General features: G+C 45.9%; 3 protein-coding genes across 3 annotated transcripts in view; 2 read left to right on the top strand and 1 right to left on the bottom strand.

The window, feature by feature from the left end:
* Positions 1–6,669, bottom strand: part of LOC131261923 (beta-1,3-galactosyltransferase 4) — a 32,976-nt gene extending 26,307 nt beyond the window's left edge. The window contains exons 1-2 of the mRNA XM_058263784.1: positions 6,534–6,669; positions 3,556–4,447 (exon numbers count right to left, since the gene is read on the bottom strand). The gene's annotated coding sequence lies outside the window, so the exon portion shown is untranslated. The remainder of the gene's footprint in view (positions 1–3,555; positions 4,448–6,533) is intronic.
* A 1,300-nt stretch (positions 6,670–7,969) lies between these two features.
* On the top strand, positions 7,970–10,256 carry LOC131262748 (ATP-dependent RNA helicase DHX33). The gene is made up of 3 exons (XM_058264813.1): positions 7,970–8,140; positions 8,217–8,904; positions 8,963–10,256. The coding sequence occupies exons 1-3, from the start codon at positions 8,013–8,015 to the stop codon at positions 10,178–10,180; spliced, it is 2,034 nt and encodes a 677-aa protein (XP_058120796.1). The 5' UTR covers positions 7,970–8,012; the 3' UTR covers positions 10,181–10,256.
* A 221-nt stretch (positions 10,257–10,477) lies between these two features.
* Positions 10,478–15,592, top strand: LOC131267003 (vacuolar protein sorting-associated protein 26B-like). Its single transcript, XM_058269732.1, has 7 exons — positions 10,478–11,258; positions 11,398–11,608; positions 12,668–12,833; positions 12,937–13,101; positions 13,180–13,286; positions 13,370–13,927; positions 13,994–15,592. The coding sequence occupies exons 1-7, from the start codon at positions 11,256–11,258 to the stop codon at positions 14,671–14,673; spliced, it is 1,890 nt and encodes a 629-aa protein (XP_058125715.1). The 5' UTR covers positions 10,478–11,255; the 3' UTR covers positions 14,674–15,592.
* The last annotated feature ends 493 nt before the right edge of the window (positions 15,593–16,085 follow it).

The following is a 16,085-nucleotide window of genomic DNA, read 5'->3' as shown; positions in this document are numbered from 1 at the left end:
CTTAACCCCCAATTCGTAGAAGCACTATCAAATCTAAGGCTAGACCTTTCTAAATCAGAGAGGCAAAGCAAAGCATAACACAACAAGAAAGACCCACCGAAATCAAAACCGATAACGCACTGGGAAATGGTAAAGGAAGTCATAAATCCGCGGCTACCACCAGCGTTGTAACGGCGGACCGTAATCGAGTTAGTATTTAATGTCCACTCAATTATCACCCGAGATTTGTCAGTTGCTTATCTCAGCCAGAGGGTGGCCAAAAGGAGGGGGAGGGGGAAAAACGAGGATTAGCTCCCGTTACCATACTTTTCTTATCTACCTACATATCTGTCATGGCATGGGGACCAGCGTGTTGCCACAAGGTCTAGGCCAGGTCACAACAAATAACCGCCGACAAAAAGCCCAATCAATTCCACCATCAATTGGTCTAAATTGACGGGGGCCTGTACGGATAGCCTGTCCACTGTCACACATTGGTCCGCCTTGCTTATCGATCTTTTTCCTAATAAAAGAGGTTTTATTTATACGTTTATCAATTCATAGACCGATATCGATAGCAAACGCGTGGCGTGTAGTTGCTAATCAAAGCATTACGCCCTATTTATTATGTGCACCCCAATAACAACACGGCTTATCACGGTAGGATCTTATAGCGTAAGGAGCGGCAAAAGTTCAGAGATTTATTTAATTTATCAAAACTTTGAGATCATAAATTCGGCAACTAGTAGCATCGAAACACATCCAATGAATTGAGCACACAGTTTAAGTATGCTAAATTTGGATTTGGTTAACAACTGGTGTTGGAGTATGTTTTGACCTTGCCAGTTACTTTAATTGATGATTGTATATCGTTTATTTTGGCGTGATACGTATCGGAAGCAATGAAATAGTTTTTTTTGTTTAAAAAAAATGTACTATAGCTCTATATTGCTAAGTAAAATGAAAGAACTAAAAGAAAAACATGAAAATTGAATTGTTCCTATTAATGTTTTACTTTTTTTTTTATTTTCATTCATGCACATTTTTGCACATCCTGGATGAGAAAATCGTTTCATGTATGTTTAAACTTGATACTGCAAAGAAACTAAGGTCCATATGATCATACTACTTTAAAGTATCAAATTCCTGCAATACTCACTTTGCTCCAACCTGGTACAAATTCTACCATGAAGCAACCATTTCAAATGAAGTGAAGTGAGATGATTAAATTTCTTTTTCAAGGATCACTTTTCAGGACAAGCAAACAGTGCATCCAGAGTGAGTCATCCACCAGGGACAGATGTGTACGGCATGACCAGCTGTTTTGATTACAATCTCCTCCAGACGCTTCCTGGCACGTACTGGCCATAAGCCGGCCTGTTTGTCCACGATAGCGTTGACAAATCCCTTTATACAGCACTTGAAAGGGTGTTTGATACTTTGGGCAAGAAAAAGTGTCCACGAACTGGCAATTTTTACTATTATTTTCCGTGGCTAATTGCTACGGATATCCGTATCAGCGATGGACGGGGTAATTTGAAATGATTTGCCTCACATACTCCCTCAACTAAAAGGGTCTATATCGTAAGACATAAACAAGAAAGTTTCTAAAACTTTCTTACGTAAGTAAAATAATGCATTGAAGAAAACCATCGTTCACAGCTACTCAATGAATGAATAAAATACCTAGGAATAAAAAAAAAACCCATCAAGACATCCCACGCCACCGATTCCATTAAAGCAATTGCCGGTGGGTTTCAAATAATGACCCAAACGTCACAACTTGGAATTAGAAGAATAGTATGACAGAAAAGCAGGACCAGCTTTGCTCCCTTCACGTTCAAATGCATATCATTTGAAGGCAGAGACACCTTATGGCGGCCTATGTACCATAGGGGTGGAAGTGTGTCCAATGAGGTTAGTACGGGGATTTTCCTGCAGCAAACAAGGACATTTCCACGTATGCGGAAGAACTTTATTGCAGTTTATTGAACCCCCACATTTCCTACGTACGACATCAATAGCTTGGCCTTATTGGATACGTTATAAAAGATACCTCAGTATATGGTCTAATACAAACATCCTGTGGTTATTTCCCTAACCGAAAGTACTTTTGATGTTCCACATCCGGGAAGATAATGATATAACGCAATTTTGTGTTATAAATAGGAGTAATTAAAAAGATACCGCTGCCTGTTTACAAGTGGAGTGTAACATCAACCTGATGGCAGCTGAAATAACTGAAATGTGTGTCCTAAATAAAGTTGATTTTAACCGTAGAAAGAAAGTTATGATGCGTAGGGTGCATAACCGTGCATCATCTTTAAAGAGTTACAATTCACCAAGCTTCTGAGTAAAAAAGCGAATAAAACTTTCGTCTACTTTCACTTTCACCTGCCCGCATGTATTATTTGCGGCGGAGTGAACTCAGCGAAAGTTTGGTTAATATTTGGGGCAATTGGCTACAACTAACGTCCGTCGTCGGCTCCAAACGAATCGACAAGATGTCCATTCAACCATCGCGAGCTGGCCGGGGAAGTTTCCTTGGAGCGAAAGCTGCCTCATGATTGCCTCATATTGCCTAATCGCGTTTCTCAGTAGCTACGTCGTCGCTTCGTCTTACCTTATTTTTTACCACAAGGTGCACGATACACGATGATTGTGAGTGGAATGCCACCGTAACGTCACGTGGAACGACACCTGGCCAGAGTGAAGCTTCAACCACCACCAATACTACCGTTTGTATAAACACACTGCCAAGGTTTTCCCGACATCGTCGCGAAAACGGCGTAAGTGCTAGCGGATTGTAGCTGCGAAAACGTTGACCGACCAAACCAAACAAAGAATTAGATTTTTAAAAACCAATGGGAGCCGCGAGATGGGTGGAGGAAGTCAAATGATAAAACTGCCGAGGAAAGACAACCTGTTGCTTCACCACAGCCGTTACATTGTGCAACGTGTCCATTGCAAGGGCAATCAATACCAAGTAGATGTGTGTGAAGTACCACGGTTGTGGTTTAATTAAAGTTAAGCGAGTTTATTTTTCTTCAATCCAGATTGTTAGTTATTACAAAACAAGTTCCACACAAAAAACATTTTTACTTAACGGTGTTAACACGTTGAAAACCGAGAACAAGTTTTGATTGTGATTTTTAAAGTTAGCTAAAACTTATGCCCCACTATAAGCTAAAAACTACTCTATGTTAGTTTTTAAAACATAAGCTCGTTTTGTTCCGTTTAATCGAATCGGTTTTATTGTAATTTTAGGAACTAATAGAACAATCTCTACGATAAAAAACCACAGTTTATCTTCGAGTACTTTTTATGGTAGAATAAATGCTGCATCAAATAAATGCTGTCATCACAAAATTAGTAGGCTTTGTACTCTACACTCTCTATGTAAACTCTTCAGCATCTCGAACCCATCAATTTATCAACTAAAATGTACCACCATTATTGGTTCGCTAAATTTGGCGGATGGATAACCAAAGCAAAACTGTGTTTTCCATCAATGTTTCTTTTCTTTGATGGTCTTTCAAAACATTTCCAATATTGTATCGATTTCCGTTAACTTACCTAACATATGAGTAGAGGTGCCGTTCGCTCGCCCATTCACGCGTTCAACTCTCCGTGGTGGTTTTCCTTTTTTTTCCTGGTGGTTTTGTTTTTTGTTTTTCGTTTTCCTCCGCTTCCTTTCAGTCGTTTCTTCCGCCTAATTGGTCCACAACGCCGCTACTATCGCTGCCCTCGCGGGAACGCAAAAGCCGAAGGTGATGATGACGCCGGTGATTGCGTTGTTCGCGGTGCTTGTACGGTGGTCGAAGGTGCCAATCGAGTGATTCGGCCAGATGGCAGAAGACCGGGTGAGGGGGCAGTCGGGGGGAAAGCAAAATCTAACCCCGCAGCATCACCATTACCCGAGATCCACGGGTTTCGAGAAGCCGCACTAATGGGTAAACCGGTTGCACCGAAAAAGCACTTCCATCGGAATGTGGTGATTATGACGGTGCGGTGCAGCTTCCAGAGCGGCCTCTTTTTCGGTCACTCGGTCAGTGGAGAAGATGATGAGGTTTCACGGGTTTATCTATTTCTCCCCAGCAATGGGCACGATCCGCGCAAGTGGCCCACTTTGATGAAGTAAACCGAACAATACTAGAGGTCAATTCTAATTTCTTGCGTAGCTATATTGCACCGCTGGATGCGGTCGCTTCGATGCACCTGACACTGCGAACTCTTGCTAGGGGGACCAACATTTATTTGCCGAAATACTTTCGTTACTTGTCGCTTTCCCACGCAGTTACAAGGAAACAAACAACAACAGCCATTCAACACACTAACAAGCAGGTTCCTCACTTTCTGCAGGTTACGTTAAACACTTCATTAAACATTCAACACCGGCGCTCACAGACAATCGCGACAGCACGGGATGACGGCTCGTTGGACTTCTCTCTTCTCTGCGCCTCAAAGCCTGGAAAATTGGAAGTGAAAAACAAACACACACACACAAACATAAGAGCGACCATTAGCAAAAACTGGGGTGCTTCAACTTTTGACATTTGTTTGCTGCAGCATCCCATCGTGGAACAGCAAACTTTCCATTCGTTCCATTCCGCCCAGTCTTCACGCCCTGAACAAGTGCACCCTGTGCGGCGTAAGGAGTTTTCCTTTTCGCTCATCATTCACATCGTGTGGATCGCTTTTCTCCCAGCCACCGGCCACAAGATGATTCCATTCGGTTCGCGAACGTTCTCGCCGAATCCTTCGGCGACCGTCACCGTCTTGTATGTACATAAACTGTTCCACCCCGAGCGTACCGGAAACCTTGGAGTTATCAGGATACGGATACGGTCGTAAGACGACAGTCGATAATTGATCGAAACACGGGCTACACTGTTGGTGGAAATTCATTTGTGCGTGAATTCTCCCATCGATTAAGTTTGTGTATCGAACATCGCCCATCGCCGCTGATTGATGAGTGTCTGGCCAATGGCACTAATAGTGCCAATTAAAGTAAAAGCAACATAGCGATGGACCGAACTACAATGAAACGAAACAAAAAAAACAACCGCCCTGGATGAAAGTCCACCAGTTTGACAGGGTTTGATGCGCCTGGCTGAGGAAAATTTAGCTTCACAACGCGCCAGGAAAAGGGGAGAAAATACGCTGGTCAAGGTCCTTTGACCGGCATCAATTTTGGAAACGACCGAAACGGAACGCTGCGACGACAGGTATTGATTTCGGAAGGACATAGCCTCGGGGGCCGTAACTTTGAAAGCTTCTCTTCTTCAACGGGCTGGATGAAGGATGTACAAAAACAGATTATCCGTCATCCGATGGTTGCGAAATTAGTTCGTCTTCCCACACAACAGATTGGGTAGCGTTTTCGGCTTGCTGGAAGGCAATGATGCTGGATGTTTCGGTGGTAGAAAAGAATGCTTTATGAAGGACAAAAATGTTAAGCATCCTAGATGCCCCTAGTGATAAGAAAGGATACGCATCAAGAGAAGTGAACAATCATTACTTCCAATCTTACACAGTAGGGTGAAACATAAGAGTGCATTCAACCGTTTTTACTTTCACTCGGGTGATTATCTATAGCGAACCACACAATCAGTGGGTTCCCGGTGGTGACGCATCTGTGTAGGCAAGATTCAGCCGGTTTTACATTTGGAACAGAGGCCATTCGTTTTGTCAGCATCTGCTCGTGGGACGTGCATAAAATTTGCCCAGCTTCCCGGTGGCGTTTATCCGAATGTGCGGATGCAGTTTCTGGCATGTATGCAAGATAACATTTATCGCAAACCGCCTTGTTTAGTCCCGATGGGATACCACCTTCCGGATGATTTCGTGGGGCAACAACTGAATTTTCAGTCCGCGGATTAAAGGGCGAACCAGATTGCTTGAAATGAGCAAAAATAGAGCATGCGAGTTATGGCAGGCGTTGAATTTTTGTGTTTCAGTAGCTCTCCTTGCTGGTTTTGTTTCACATTTTCGGGTGTGTTTCTCATTTCTCTTTCGCGTCGATGATATCAAAGACCGTAAAAAAAAGTAACGAACGAACGGTGGGAATGTCGTGCCCGCACTTTCACGATTCGACTGAATTCTTCTCGGAAGCCACGTAAAGGAACGGTACAAGGGTAAACCACATTCCGTGGAAAGTGACGCGATTATGGGAGCATCTGTTTGTCATTACGGCATACCCAAAAAAAAAAGGCATCCTGTAAAGGCTCCGTTGATCCTGCTGGCTGAATAAAAGAACAAGGAGGCGGATGCTTCATGCTCAGCCCCGGATCTGGGATGAAACACTGATCTGGCCGTCTAGCTACGTTCGTCCGTTTATCTGTCAAACTGGATGCTGCGTCCTGCGGACGCGGGTTTTCTTCGATTTTCGCCGCAGGCTCACACATACACTCCAAGACTTCACTCCAAAGGAATAGCGTCACTATCTGCAGCACACCATCGCCACCGTTTCAAACGGCCACGGGGAAGACTTTGTGAAAACTTAACAAGTTTCTTGAAATTTCTCACGCAACCATTTTCGCAACATGCATTACTTTTTTCTAGCTGCTTTGCCAAACACTTCACGACCGCAGGCCAACCGGATTTCGGACTACAGCAAACACACACGCACGCGAATGCGAACCGCGGCTTCGGTTTCCACGGAACAGACGTGCGAACGCATCGACGGGCGGAACGAAACTGAAGTTTGGAACAAAGCTGCAACGCGCCAAACTGACATCAGCAAGTTTCAAAAACCTTGGTAACAGCTTGAAAAAATTACCGAAATAGCTAATTTGCTAATAACTTTTTAGTGCCTAGGTCTATTTCAGCAACAGACCCCTAAAATGAAAGGTCTTGTGAAGACAAACAACTTGATACAACAAAGATTCCACCTCGAATTGAGGTTTACGAAATAAACATTTGACTGGGACGTATGTACAGATACCCTGGTTGGTAACTTCTGCTGAAATAACAAATTTGTTAATTACTTCATGATCGCTTAACCTGTGGTCAAAGCTTTCCGCAACCGCATGCGGTTGCGTTTTTGATCTGTCAAACGAGCACAGCTTTTTGCCAAAAATAATACTTTAATGTTTGAATATACCACTTATATGAGCATACAATTTCATTAAAGTCTACTAGGAACAATATTTACTATTGACATATAAAAACGCAAGAGTCTGTGGCAAGAATCAAACTCGTTTGATTTTTTAGTACAGAAACCGCAAGGTCTTGCGTCTGCGGTGACAGCCCATGACAGCTCCTATCTCTCCCATGGGGAAAAACTCAACCGCATGCGGTTGCGCAAAGCTGTGACCAGCGGTTTAAGCGATTGGTACCTGTGACCCCTCAAATGAAAAGTCTTTTCAGGACACACAACTTGAGACACAAAAGACCTTTCTGTTTTTTCTAGTTTTTGAAAAAGCTTATTGTGTGAAAAAGAGACAGCATTCTACCGGGAACCTCGATTACTTTTTAAGTAATTTTGGCAAAAATTTGCCAAATTGTTAATAACTATTGATTCTTCCAACCGATTTTCACGATTGACCCCTTAAATGAAAGGCCTTTTCAAAAAGCGCAACTGTCGTTGAAGGTAGATTTTAGCGTAGTTTCTTATTTTTGATGAAAACCGCAGGTGGAAATGTGTTCGCCAGAGGGGGCGGAAAAGTAAAGCAACCTTGACGGATTGGGATTCGGATTCGGAGATCCGGATCTCCAAATGGATTTGAATCGAACGATTGGATCCCAACCGGTTTTCCCAACACTAGACGGCACATTTTTAGCGCCGTGTAAGGTTACTATACCCTAGATGTGATAGACGGAAAAGTGTAAAGTAACCGTGGTCACAATAATGGTGGGTTCATCAGTTCCGATCCGAATGCGGAAAACGCAGCAGAACCTGGTTTGCCACCACTGTGCTCGACAGCGTGCCATCACTACAAATGTCACATGCAGTGAAACGCATTGTCGGTTTGTTGATAAATGTTTACATCGCATTTTGGAGCCGGATAAAACGATCCGATTGTAAAAATATGGATTCAGGGCTTTCGAGCCGTAATAGCACCTTCAGTGGAGGTAATCAGCATTCCCGGTCCTATGGCAAACAGGACACGGTGAAGCTACAGCGTAACGCTTTGCCCATCTACTCAGTACGGAAATCGTAAGTACTACAGCACCGGCAACCTAAAGTCGGTCTAAGTCGGCTCTAATTATTTATGTATTATGTGCCTTAACAGGTTGATGGATTTGGTACGCAAATCTTCCACGATCATTGTACTCGGTGAAACGGGTAGCGGGAAAACTACCCAAATGCCTCAGTTCATCTACGATGCCGGGCTGAACGGGAATAAGCTGATCGGCATCACACAGCCGCGCCGTGTGGCCGCCATCACAGTGGCGAAGTGGGTAGCTAAGGAAATGGGCACCAATCTGGGCGATCTCGTGGGGTACGCGGTGCGCTTTGAGGATGTGACGTCAGACAACACGCACGTCAAGTACATGACCGATGGTATACTGTGCCGTGAGGCTCTGTCCGATCGGCTACTACGAAACTATAACGTCATCGTACTGGACGAGGTACACGAGCGCACCGTCGCGACCGATGTACTGCTGGGGATAGTGAAAAAGGCACAGCAACTGCGCGCCAGCCAACGCTTGCCCCCGCTGAAAGTCGTCATCATGTCGGCCACAATGGACTGTGACCATTTTGCGAGCTATTTCTCCGACTGCCCCATCGTGTACCTGCAGGGCCGAACGTACCAGGTGAAGGTGTACCAGATGGTTGAAAAGATGCATTACATTGAGGCTTGCCTCAAAACGGTGATCGAAATTCACCAAACGCATCCACTCGGAGATGTTTTAGTGTTTCTTACAGGGCAGGAAGAAATCGATTCGACGGTTAACAAGATGCGGCGCTTAGCAAAGGTAAAGAGGAGGGACGATTTGTCTTCCAACGTTTTTATCATAAAACAATCTTTTCTAGAACCTCCCGTTGGACCTGCCCAAACTCGCAGTGTATCCCATGTATGCGGCGCTTCCACAAAATCAACAGCTCGATGTGTTCAATCCGGCCCAACCAAACGTACGGAAAGTCATATTCGCGACGAATATCGCCGAAACTTCTATTACCATCGATGGAATCCGTTACGTGATCGATTGCGGGCGGGCGAAGGTTCGCTCATACGATCCCATCACCGGACTGGACATGCTTAAAGTGTCCATGATTTCGCAGGCCCAAGCACATCAGCGTACCGGTCGAGCCGGGCGCATTTCGGATGGAGTTTGTTTCCGAACGTACTCCAAAGAGGTGTACGAACGGATGGACAAAATGACGGTACCGGAAATACTCCGATGCAATCTAGCCGCCACCATCCTGAACCTGCTTGTGATGGGCGTTAACTATAAGGAGTTTGATTTCATCGATAAACCACCGGAGGAAGCCATCATCGGTGCGCTGCTCGAGCTGAAAGCGCTGAATGCGATCTCGTCGGTGGAAAATCCAATCCTCACGCCGGTCGGCAGCAAGATGGCAAAGTTCCCGCTCGATCCGAAGTACTCTAAGATGCTGCTTTCCGCCCCAAAATATGGGTGCCTGGAAGAGATGCTCACTGTCGTCGCCATGCTCTCCGGGGAGAACATTTTCACCAACAGTACCCAGAAGCGCGAGGAGAAGCTGATTGCACATTCGAAGTTTTACGACAAATCCGGCGATCACATCACGCTGTTGAACGTGTACAACGAGTTTAAGAGCAAGGCGAAACCGAGAACGTGGTGTTACGACAATTTTCTGCACGAGCGGAATCTCTCCCATGCGGCCTCGGTGCGAGAGCAGCTGAGTGAGATTTGCAAGATGCTCGACATGCCGAGCAGCACCTGCGGTAAGGATCGTACGCCAGTGGCCAAGTGTATGCTGACGGGGCTGTTCGCAAATATTGCCACCAAACAGCCGGATCACCTATACCTGACTGCGACCAACAACCTGAAGGCCCGTATACATCCGACCAGCTCGATCTGTGGCAAGCTGAGGCCACCGGTCGTGATCTACACCGAGCTGGTGGCAACAAGCTTCAACTATCTGCGTCACGTAACCGAAATCGATCCGGCGTGGATCGATGAAGTTGTGCCAAACGTTAACCTTCCCGGCAAGGCCCAGCCAATTCACAGTGACGCCGGGTTTAGGTCCTTTTCTAGTTACAAATGAATACGGCAAGTATTCGTAAAAGTATCAATTAGTTAGCAGTAAATGATAAGCACGCAATGTGAAATAAAATCCTAATTTTCAATTGCAACGGTTTAGCCAACTGGTACTGCATATTCCTAACCCCTTGTGCTGTAGCTGTCAAACTGAGCTACACCAATCTGCATTGTCCTACCCCAGTCATTTTGACAGCAGTGGCATCCGTTTCAGTCGCACCTACGGGAATCCTAGGGCTAGCAATCCAGCAGCAACGATGACAATTTGGCAATTTGGAACAAAAAAATTAGTCACGAACGACAGACACGACGGTCGACGATTTGTGCGGCGCGGAACAGTGTCGAGCGAAATAAATTCTTATCAAAAAAGGGAAAGACCTTTCGCCCAGCCTAGTGCGTGCAGGAAAGTGTGCACCGTCATCAGCACCTTGCGCGTCTAGTGTGCATTCTGTTCTTACATAAGTCAATCATATTGAATCGAACCCGATCCGCCAGGGAACAGTGCACTTTTTTTTCCTGCTGCTCCTGCTCGCCACCGAAAGTATCCTTCAGAATATCGTCTAGAGTAGAAAGTGCAGTCCGTGTGCGCGTCTTTCACTTGTTTTTTTTTCGTCCCATTGAGTGTGCGAAAGGAAATTACACCGTTTGCTGCGACCGCAATTCAATCGCCAGCAGCGAACAACTGCCCAGCCAGTGGTTGCAGGTTGTGGGCATCGCCACCCACCCCCTCCCGTTGTGTGTCCGTGTTGGAAAAGAATTTGCCGCATCGGCCAAAAAACGTCTGGAAGCGGTCGTGTTGCAAAAGTGGATTAAAGACACGCATCGTATTGCGTGCAGTGAAGCTACATCCAGCTAGAAGCGGTGTGCCTATGTGTTTATTGTACAGTGCGTTGCTCTCAATGGACACTGGCGGAATCGTTTGAACGCTTCGCTTGTTCCGGCTATTGAATAACTTTGGGTGACCTGATAACAAGTGACCGGAAAGGGCAACCAAATAAGCGGAAGCATAAAAGTGATTGCTTGCGCTTCTGATTAGAATCGTGGTAACAGCAAAGCATACGGGGGCTCCGTAATTTTCAATCATGGTAAGCCATTGTTCCCTTGCGAGCTGTCACTAGACGATCGATGATCATGATATCTAAGGAAAGAGGGAGAAGAACACGAAATTCGATCCGATGGACAGCTTTGTAAATGCATTTTTGCTTCTCTTTCTTGTTCCGCTAGAATTTCCTTCGCTTTGGCCAATCGGCCGACATCGATATCATCTTCGACGGCGCCGAGAACCGCCAGCAGGCGGAAATCAAAACAGAGGACGGCAAGAAGGACAAGTACCTGCTGTATTATGATGGCGAAACGGTGGGCGGAAAGGTGAACATTACGCTGAAGAAACCGGGCAGCAAGCTGGAACATCAGGGTATCAAAATCGAGCTTATCGGTAGGTATCAGAGTTTCTCTGGCCGAATGGCTGAATGAATGCGCTTTCAGGGCGACCTCTGCTCCACAATACTGGCCAATCGGATCGCCTAGTGTTGTGTGTGCGTCGCATGTCGTTGTGTGTACCGCATTTGTACATCAGTTACGCGGTTACGCGAGATAGCCGTCCCTCCCTTCCTGCGTCATACGATATATCCAATCCACCCACCTGCTAAAGTCGGTTCCTGCTTCCTTCCGCCCCACGGTGCGCGTTGTAAAGCCATCCGGCAGATTCCTCTATGGCGGACGGGAACCCTACGGACTTTTCCGCTCATTGGGTTCGAGCGACTTCTTATCGGAAGTTTGCTCGAGCACAACCGTGTTCCGCTTTCCGCCAACCTTCCCTCACGCCTACATTGCATAAATGTTCGTTTTATCAATTTGTTGACTTTCCAGTTTTCTGTGATATCAAAAGAATATCGTTGTGGGCTGAAATGAAATGATGGCGTGTCTAGCAGTTAAAAAAGGTCACATATTCCATTAAGCAATTTGCGCGAGCTGGTCGCATTTGATTGTGCTGTCCGCGTTTTCATCATTGAATGTGTTATGATATTCTATTAGGTTGATCAAACATTTGATATAACAATTGAGGGTTTATTGCTATTAAATGTTATTTTTGCTATGCTGTTTGAAATTGGCAACTATTTTTAGTGTTTATGAAATACCATAACCATAAGATTGGCTTTTAAAAAACTGCTCTGACGCCCATAGATTGGTATGTGTAGATCGATGAAAGATATTAATAGTAAATATCACATAAAAAAGTGTACCCATATAAAAAAAATCACTGATTGTTCATTATGATGATAAAAATCCACACCAGACTGTTCCCACCTCTTCTCAATGAACTCGCAATTGGTACGGTCTCCAACCGCTAATCGGGAAGCCAATCTCGTCAACGACACCGTCCTTAACTGAAACGCAACCCCACTGTGCTGTGCTGGGTGCTTGATATTTTATCAATTCTTCGTCCTTTAGTTATTGAATGGTTTCTTTTGCCCGTTTGCTTTTGCGTTTGCAGGTCAGATTGAACTGTACTATGACAGGGGCAACCACCACGATTTCCTCAGCCTCGTGCGCGAGCTGGCCCGCCCGGGCGATCTCATTCAGAACACGTCATATCCGTTCGAGTTTGCGAACGTAGAGAAACCTTACGAAGTTTACGTCGGTTCGAACGTACGATTACGGTAGGTTAGGGAGAGGGAGCAAAACACTCGAGTGTTTTTTTTTTTAACTGTTCCTCTTTCAACAAGTTAACTGTGTTGCATTAATCGTTTCATGTTTCCCCAGATATTTTCTTCGTGTAACGATCGTTCGCCGTTTAAGTGACATCGTGCGTGAGGTGGACGTTGCCGTGCATACGCTTTCGAGCTACCCGGACACGAACAGTCCGATCAAGATGGAGGTTGGTATCGAGGACTGTTTGCACATCGAGTTTGAGTACAACAAGAGCAAGTAAGGATCACCCAGCAATGCTCAATAATATGAAAAGAAAAATGTGAAACAGTGCTAACAATGGTTGAACTTTTCCAGGTATCATCTGAAAGATGTAATTGTTGGAAAAATCTATTTCCTGCTGGTGCGCATCAAAATAAAACATATGGAGATAGCGATTATCAAGCGGGAGCAGACCGGTTCGGGTGAGTAGCGAATATTTATATAGCGTCACCGGGAGGGGCGGAAAAGCCCATATCATGACCTCTTTCACCTCCGCCACTATCAGGTCCGAACATGTACACCGAGAATGAAATCATCGCCAAGTACGAAATTATGGACGGTTCACCGGTCAAGGGCGAAAGCATACCGATACGCGTGTTCCTCGCCGGGTACGACCTCACCGTGACGATGCGCGAGATCAACAAGAAGTTTTCGGTGCGCTATTTCCTCAATCTGGTGCTAATTGACACCGAGGACCGGCGGTACTTCAAACAGCAGGAGATCACGCTCTGGCGCAAGGCGGAAAAGACACGCAAATCGCTCACGCCCTCGCAGGCGGCTGCCATAGCGGCCGCGCAGGGTGGTGGGGCCGCTATCGGCGGACTGGCACCGGGTCAGCTGGCGGCGGTGACGGGCTCAAGCAACAATCCCCACATACCTCACCACCTGGTGGGGCAGGGTACGATGAGCTCGCTCGGATCGAAGGATCTAACTGGCGGGGGTACCGGTGTTTCCCTCCTCGGGGACGGAAGTGCCGGTGAGGAGGACGAGGGCAACGTGAAGCAGCGGCCAGACGAGTCCAACCCGATAATGGGATTGTTTACGGAGGATAGTTCACAAGCCGGTAAGTGAAGCGATGGACAGTCGTTTCTTCTGCTACGAATGAATGTAAATAATATGCTTATTTCAGATCTACGGCCGAAACCGACGGCACGGCAGCGAAGCGTGGACACATTGCCGTCAAGCAGTGATCAGTTGCCCGATAGCAGCTCCCGATCGGCCGGAGTTAATAGCAACCTGAAATCCGGCGAACTGCCTCTTCACGTGGAACCGGATGATGATTCGTCCCCGCAATTAGAAACCCCGCAACCCCAACAACCGCAATCACAACAACAGCAGCAGCAGCAACAGCAACACCTGCATCGTGAAGCAGGTGACGGAGCCGCTTCAATATCGCAAACCACTGACGAAGAAACATCCTCCCTGTTCGATGCGAACGATCTGAGCTTCAATGCGGCTCCAAGCAGCAGTAATACGCCAGCGGCGGCGACAGCGGCTACGTTGTCGGTCACTGCCACCTCGACGGCTGCGACCGATCCGACGTCCTCCCCGACGATCAGCAGTTCCGTCAAGCAGGAAGATGAGCCACCACTTGTTGTGGATGACAACGGGGCAGTGCCACCGGTGGTCTCGCCCAGACGACAGCCGGACGAATCGTTGTCCGTGACCGACAATATACCGGTCAGCACAACGAACGACGCTGGCAACGTTGCTGGTGCACCAGCATCCCCGATAACAACCAGCTCAGCATCGCCCCAGCCTCAGCCGAGCGCAAAACCGGCCAAACCGCGGAAGCCAGTGCTCGAATAAAAAACGGTAGATGATTCCTGCATCGCATCTACTACTAATTAACTAACGGCTATCTCGCGCGGGAAGAAAGCATTTCCTTCTCCATCCTCCTCCTGACTCCTAGCCAATAGTTGAAGAACACCCTGTCCTTCGTAAACGCCGGCATCATAGGAAACTAAGCGCCAACGCAAACGCATTGTTTCATGATTTTTTCGTTCGATCGTAGATGGCCGGAAATCAACAATGTGTGGTGTAAAATAAGATTGTATGTTTTTTTTTGTTGTAGGACAAAAAATATCAAACCCCAACTGCAAAAGCAATTTGAATAACGATCGGTGTAATTTGCGAAAGGGACCGGACGGTGTGAAAGCAAGTAAAGCCAATTTTGCGGACACAAATTGAATCGTATTGTGATCAAGATAAACAACCGGAAGCAAATAAGAAGTTGTCGTGGTCCTTCGGGACATTGACAAACGTTCACTAACAACAAGTAAAAGTAAAAATCTATTTTAATGTGATGGTGTTGGAAAACGCCTAGCGAAAGAGGAAAACAATCTAGGCTGCGTTGGAAATGCGTTTCCGGGTTCTTGGATTGCCCCGAAACGTTTCAGGTTGGATCCGAGCTTTCATGATCGCGGATTAAAATAACAGCACCCGGCCACTCCTTGGTCTCATGAACGATCTTTATTTTCGATTCGTACTTTCGCACCAAAAAACGACGCAAAAGTCGCAAACGAAAACAGAAAAGAAATATAATTGTAACCAAAATTAAAAGTCATACCTCCCCTCTCTTGGATGGTGGCTCTTTTTTTATGTAGTCAATTTTCGGCACGTTTATAAAGAAAGTTTAGGTATCGCGGAATTGTAAAATCCGCCTAGTGCAACGACGACAGGGGGGAGGCGGCATAGGCCGTCAATAATTAATTTGTAATCTGCTTTTCCTAGGTTAAGAGTATAATCCTTTCTACAGGCTTTGCCCTGTTTTTTCGCTATTTCGCCCCCATGTACGGTTAAATCCTTGGCGTGGTGAAGTTTTGACTATTTCTTTTGTATTTCGTCTTTAAAGTCGATCGTTAGCTTGCTGGACCCTGTCCGGACGGCTCATGGTAAACAAAAATGTGGGGGGTCTTTAGGTATGTGAAACGAAAACGAGAATACGAGTAGAGAACGCGGGGACGTGTAACGGACTGTTAAGAGAAGTATCTTGTTACTACATTTAAGCAACGCAGGGTGAATGATAACTAAAAATAACAAATTAACAAATTATACGCTCGACGAACGATTACTACGAACGGGAGCGAAATTGTGGCATAGTTGTTCTTCATGGGTATATGATAGTATACAACTGGGGGAGTTATTTTTCCTTCTTCTTTTTATACGGAAAAATCGCACGCCCTCCGTATGGAAGATTAACGCACGCGGTTACTCAAGTT

Source organism: Anopheles coustani, chromosome 2 (genome assembly GCF_943734705.1).
Source record: "Anopheles coustani chromosome 2, idAnoCousDA_361_x.2, whole genome shotgun sequence".
Taxonomy (NCBI): Eukaryota; Metazoa; Arthropoda; class Insecta; order Diptera; family Culicidae; genus Anopheles; species Anopheles coustani.
The sequence above is the reverse complement of the archived record's forward strand: the minus strand, read 5'-3'. Positions and strand labels throughout refer to the sequence as shown.

What these genes read in the sequence shown, in the direction of transcription:
- LOC131262748 (XM_058264813.1), top strand. Translation starts at nt 8,013, where the DNA reads ATGGATTCAGGGCTTTCGAGCCGTAATAGCACCTTCAGTGGAGGTAAT. An exon ending in ATCTACTCAGTACGGAAATC is followed by an intron (nt 8,141 to 8,216) that starts GTAAGTACTACA and finishes GTGCCTTAACAG; the next exon opens with GTTGATGGATTTGGTACGCA. An exon ending in AGATGCGGCGCTTAGCAAAG is followed by an intron (nt 8,905 to 8,962) that starts GTAAAGAGGAGG and finishes AATCTTTTCTAG; the next exon opens with AACCTCCCGTTGGACCTGCC.
- LOC131267003 (XM_058269732.1), top strand. An exon ending in TTTGAGTACAACAAGAGCAA is followed by an intron (nt 13,102 to 13,179) that starts GTAAGGATCACC and finishes GAACTTTTCCAG; the next exon opens with GTATCATCTGAAAGATGTAA. An exon ending in GGAGGATAGTTCACAAGCCG is followed by an intron (nt 13,928 to 13,993) that starts GTAAGTGAAGCG and finishes TGCTTATTTCAG; the next exon opens with ATCTACGGCCGAAACCGACG.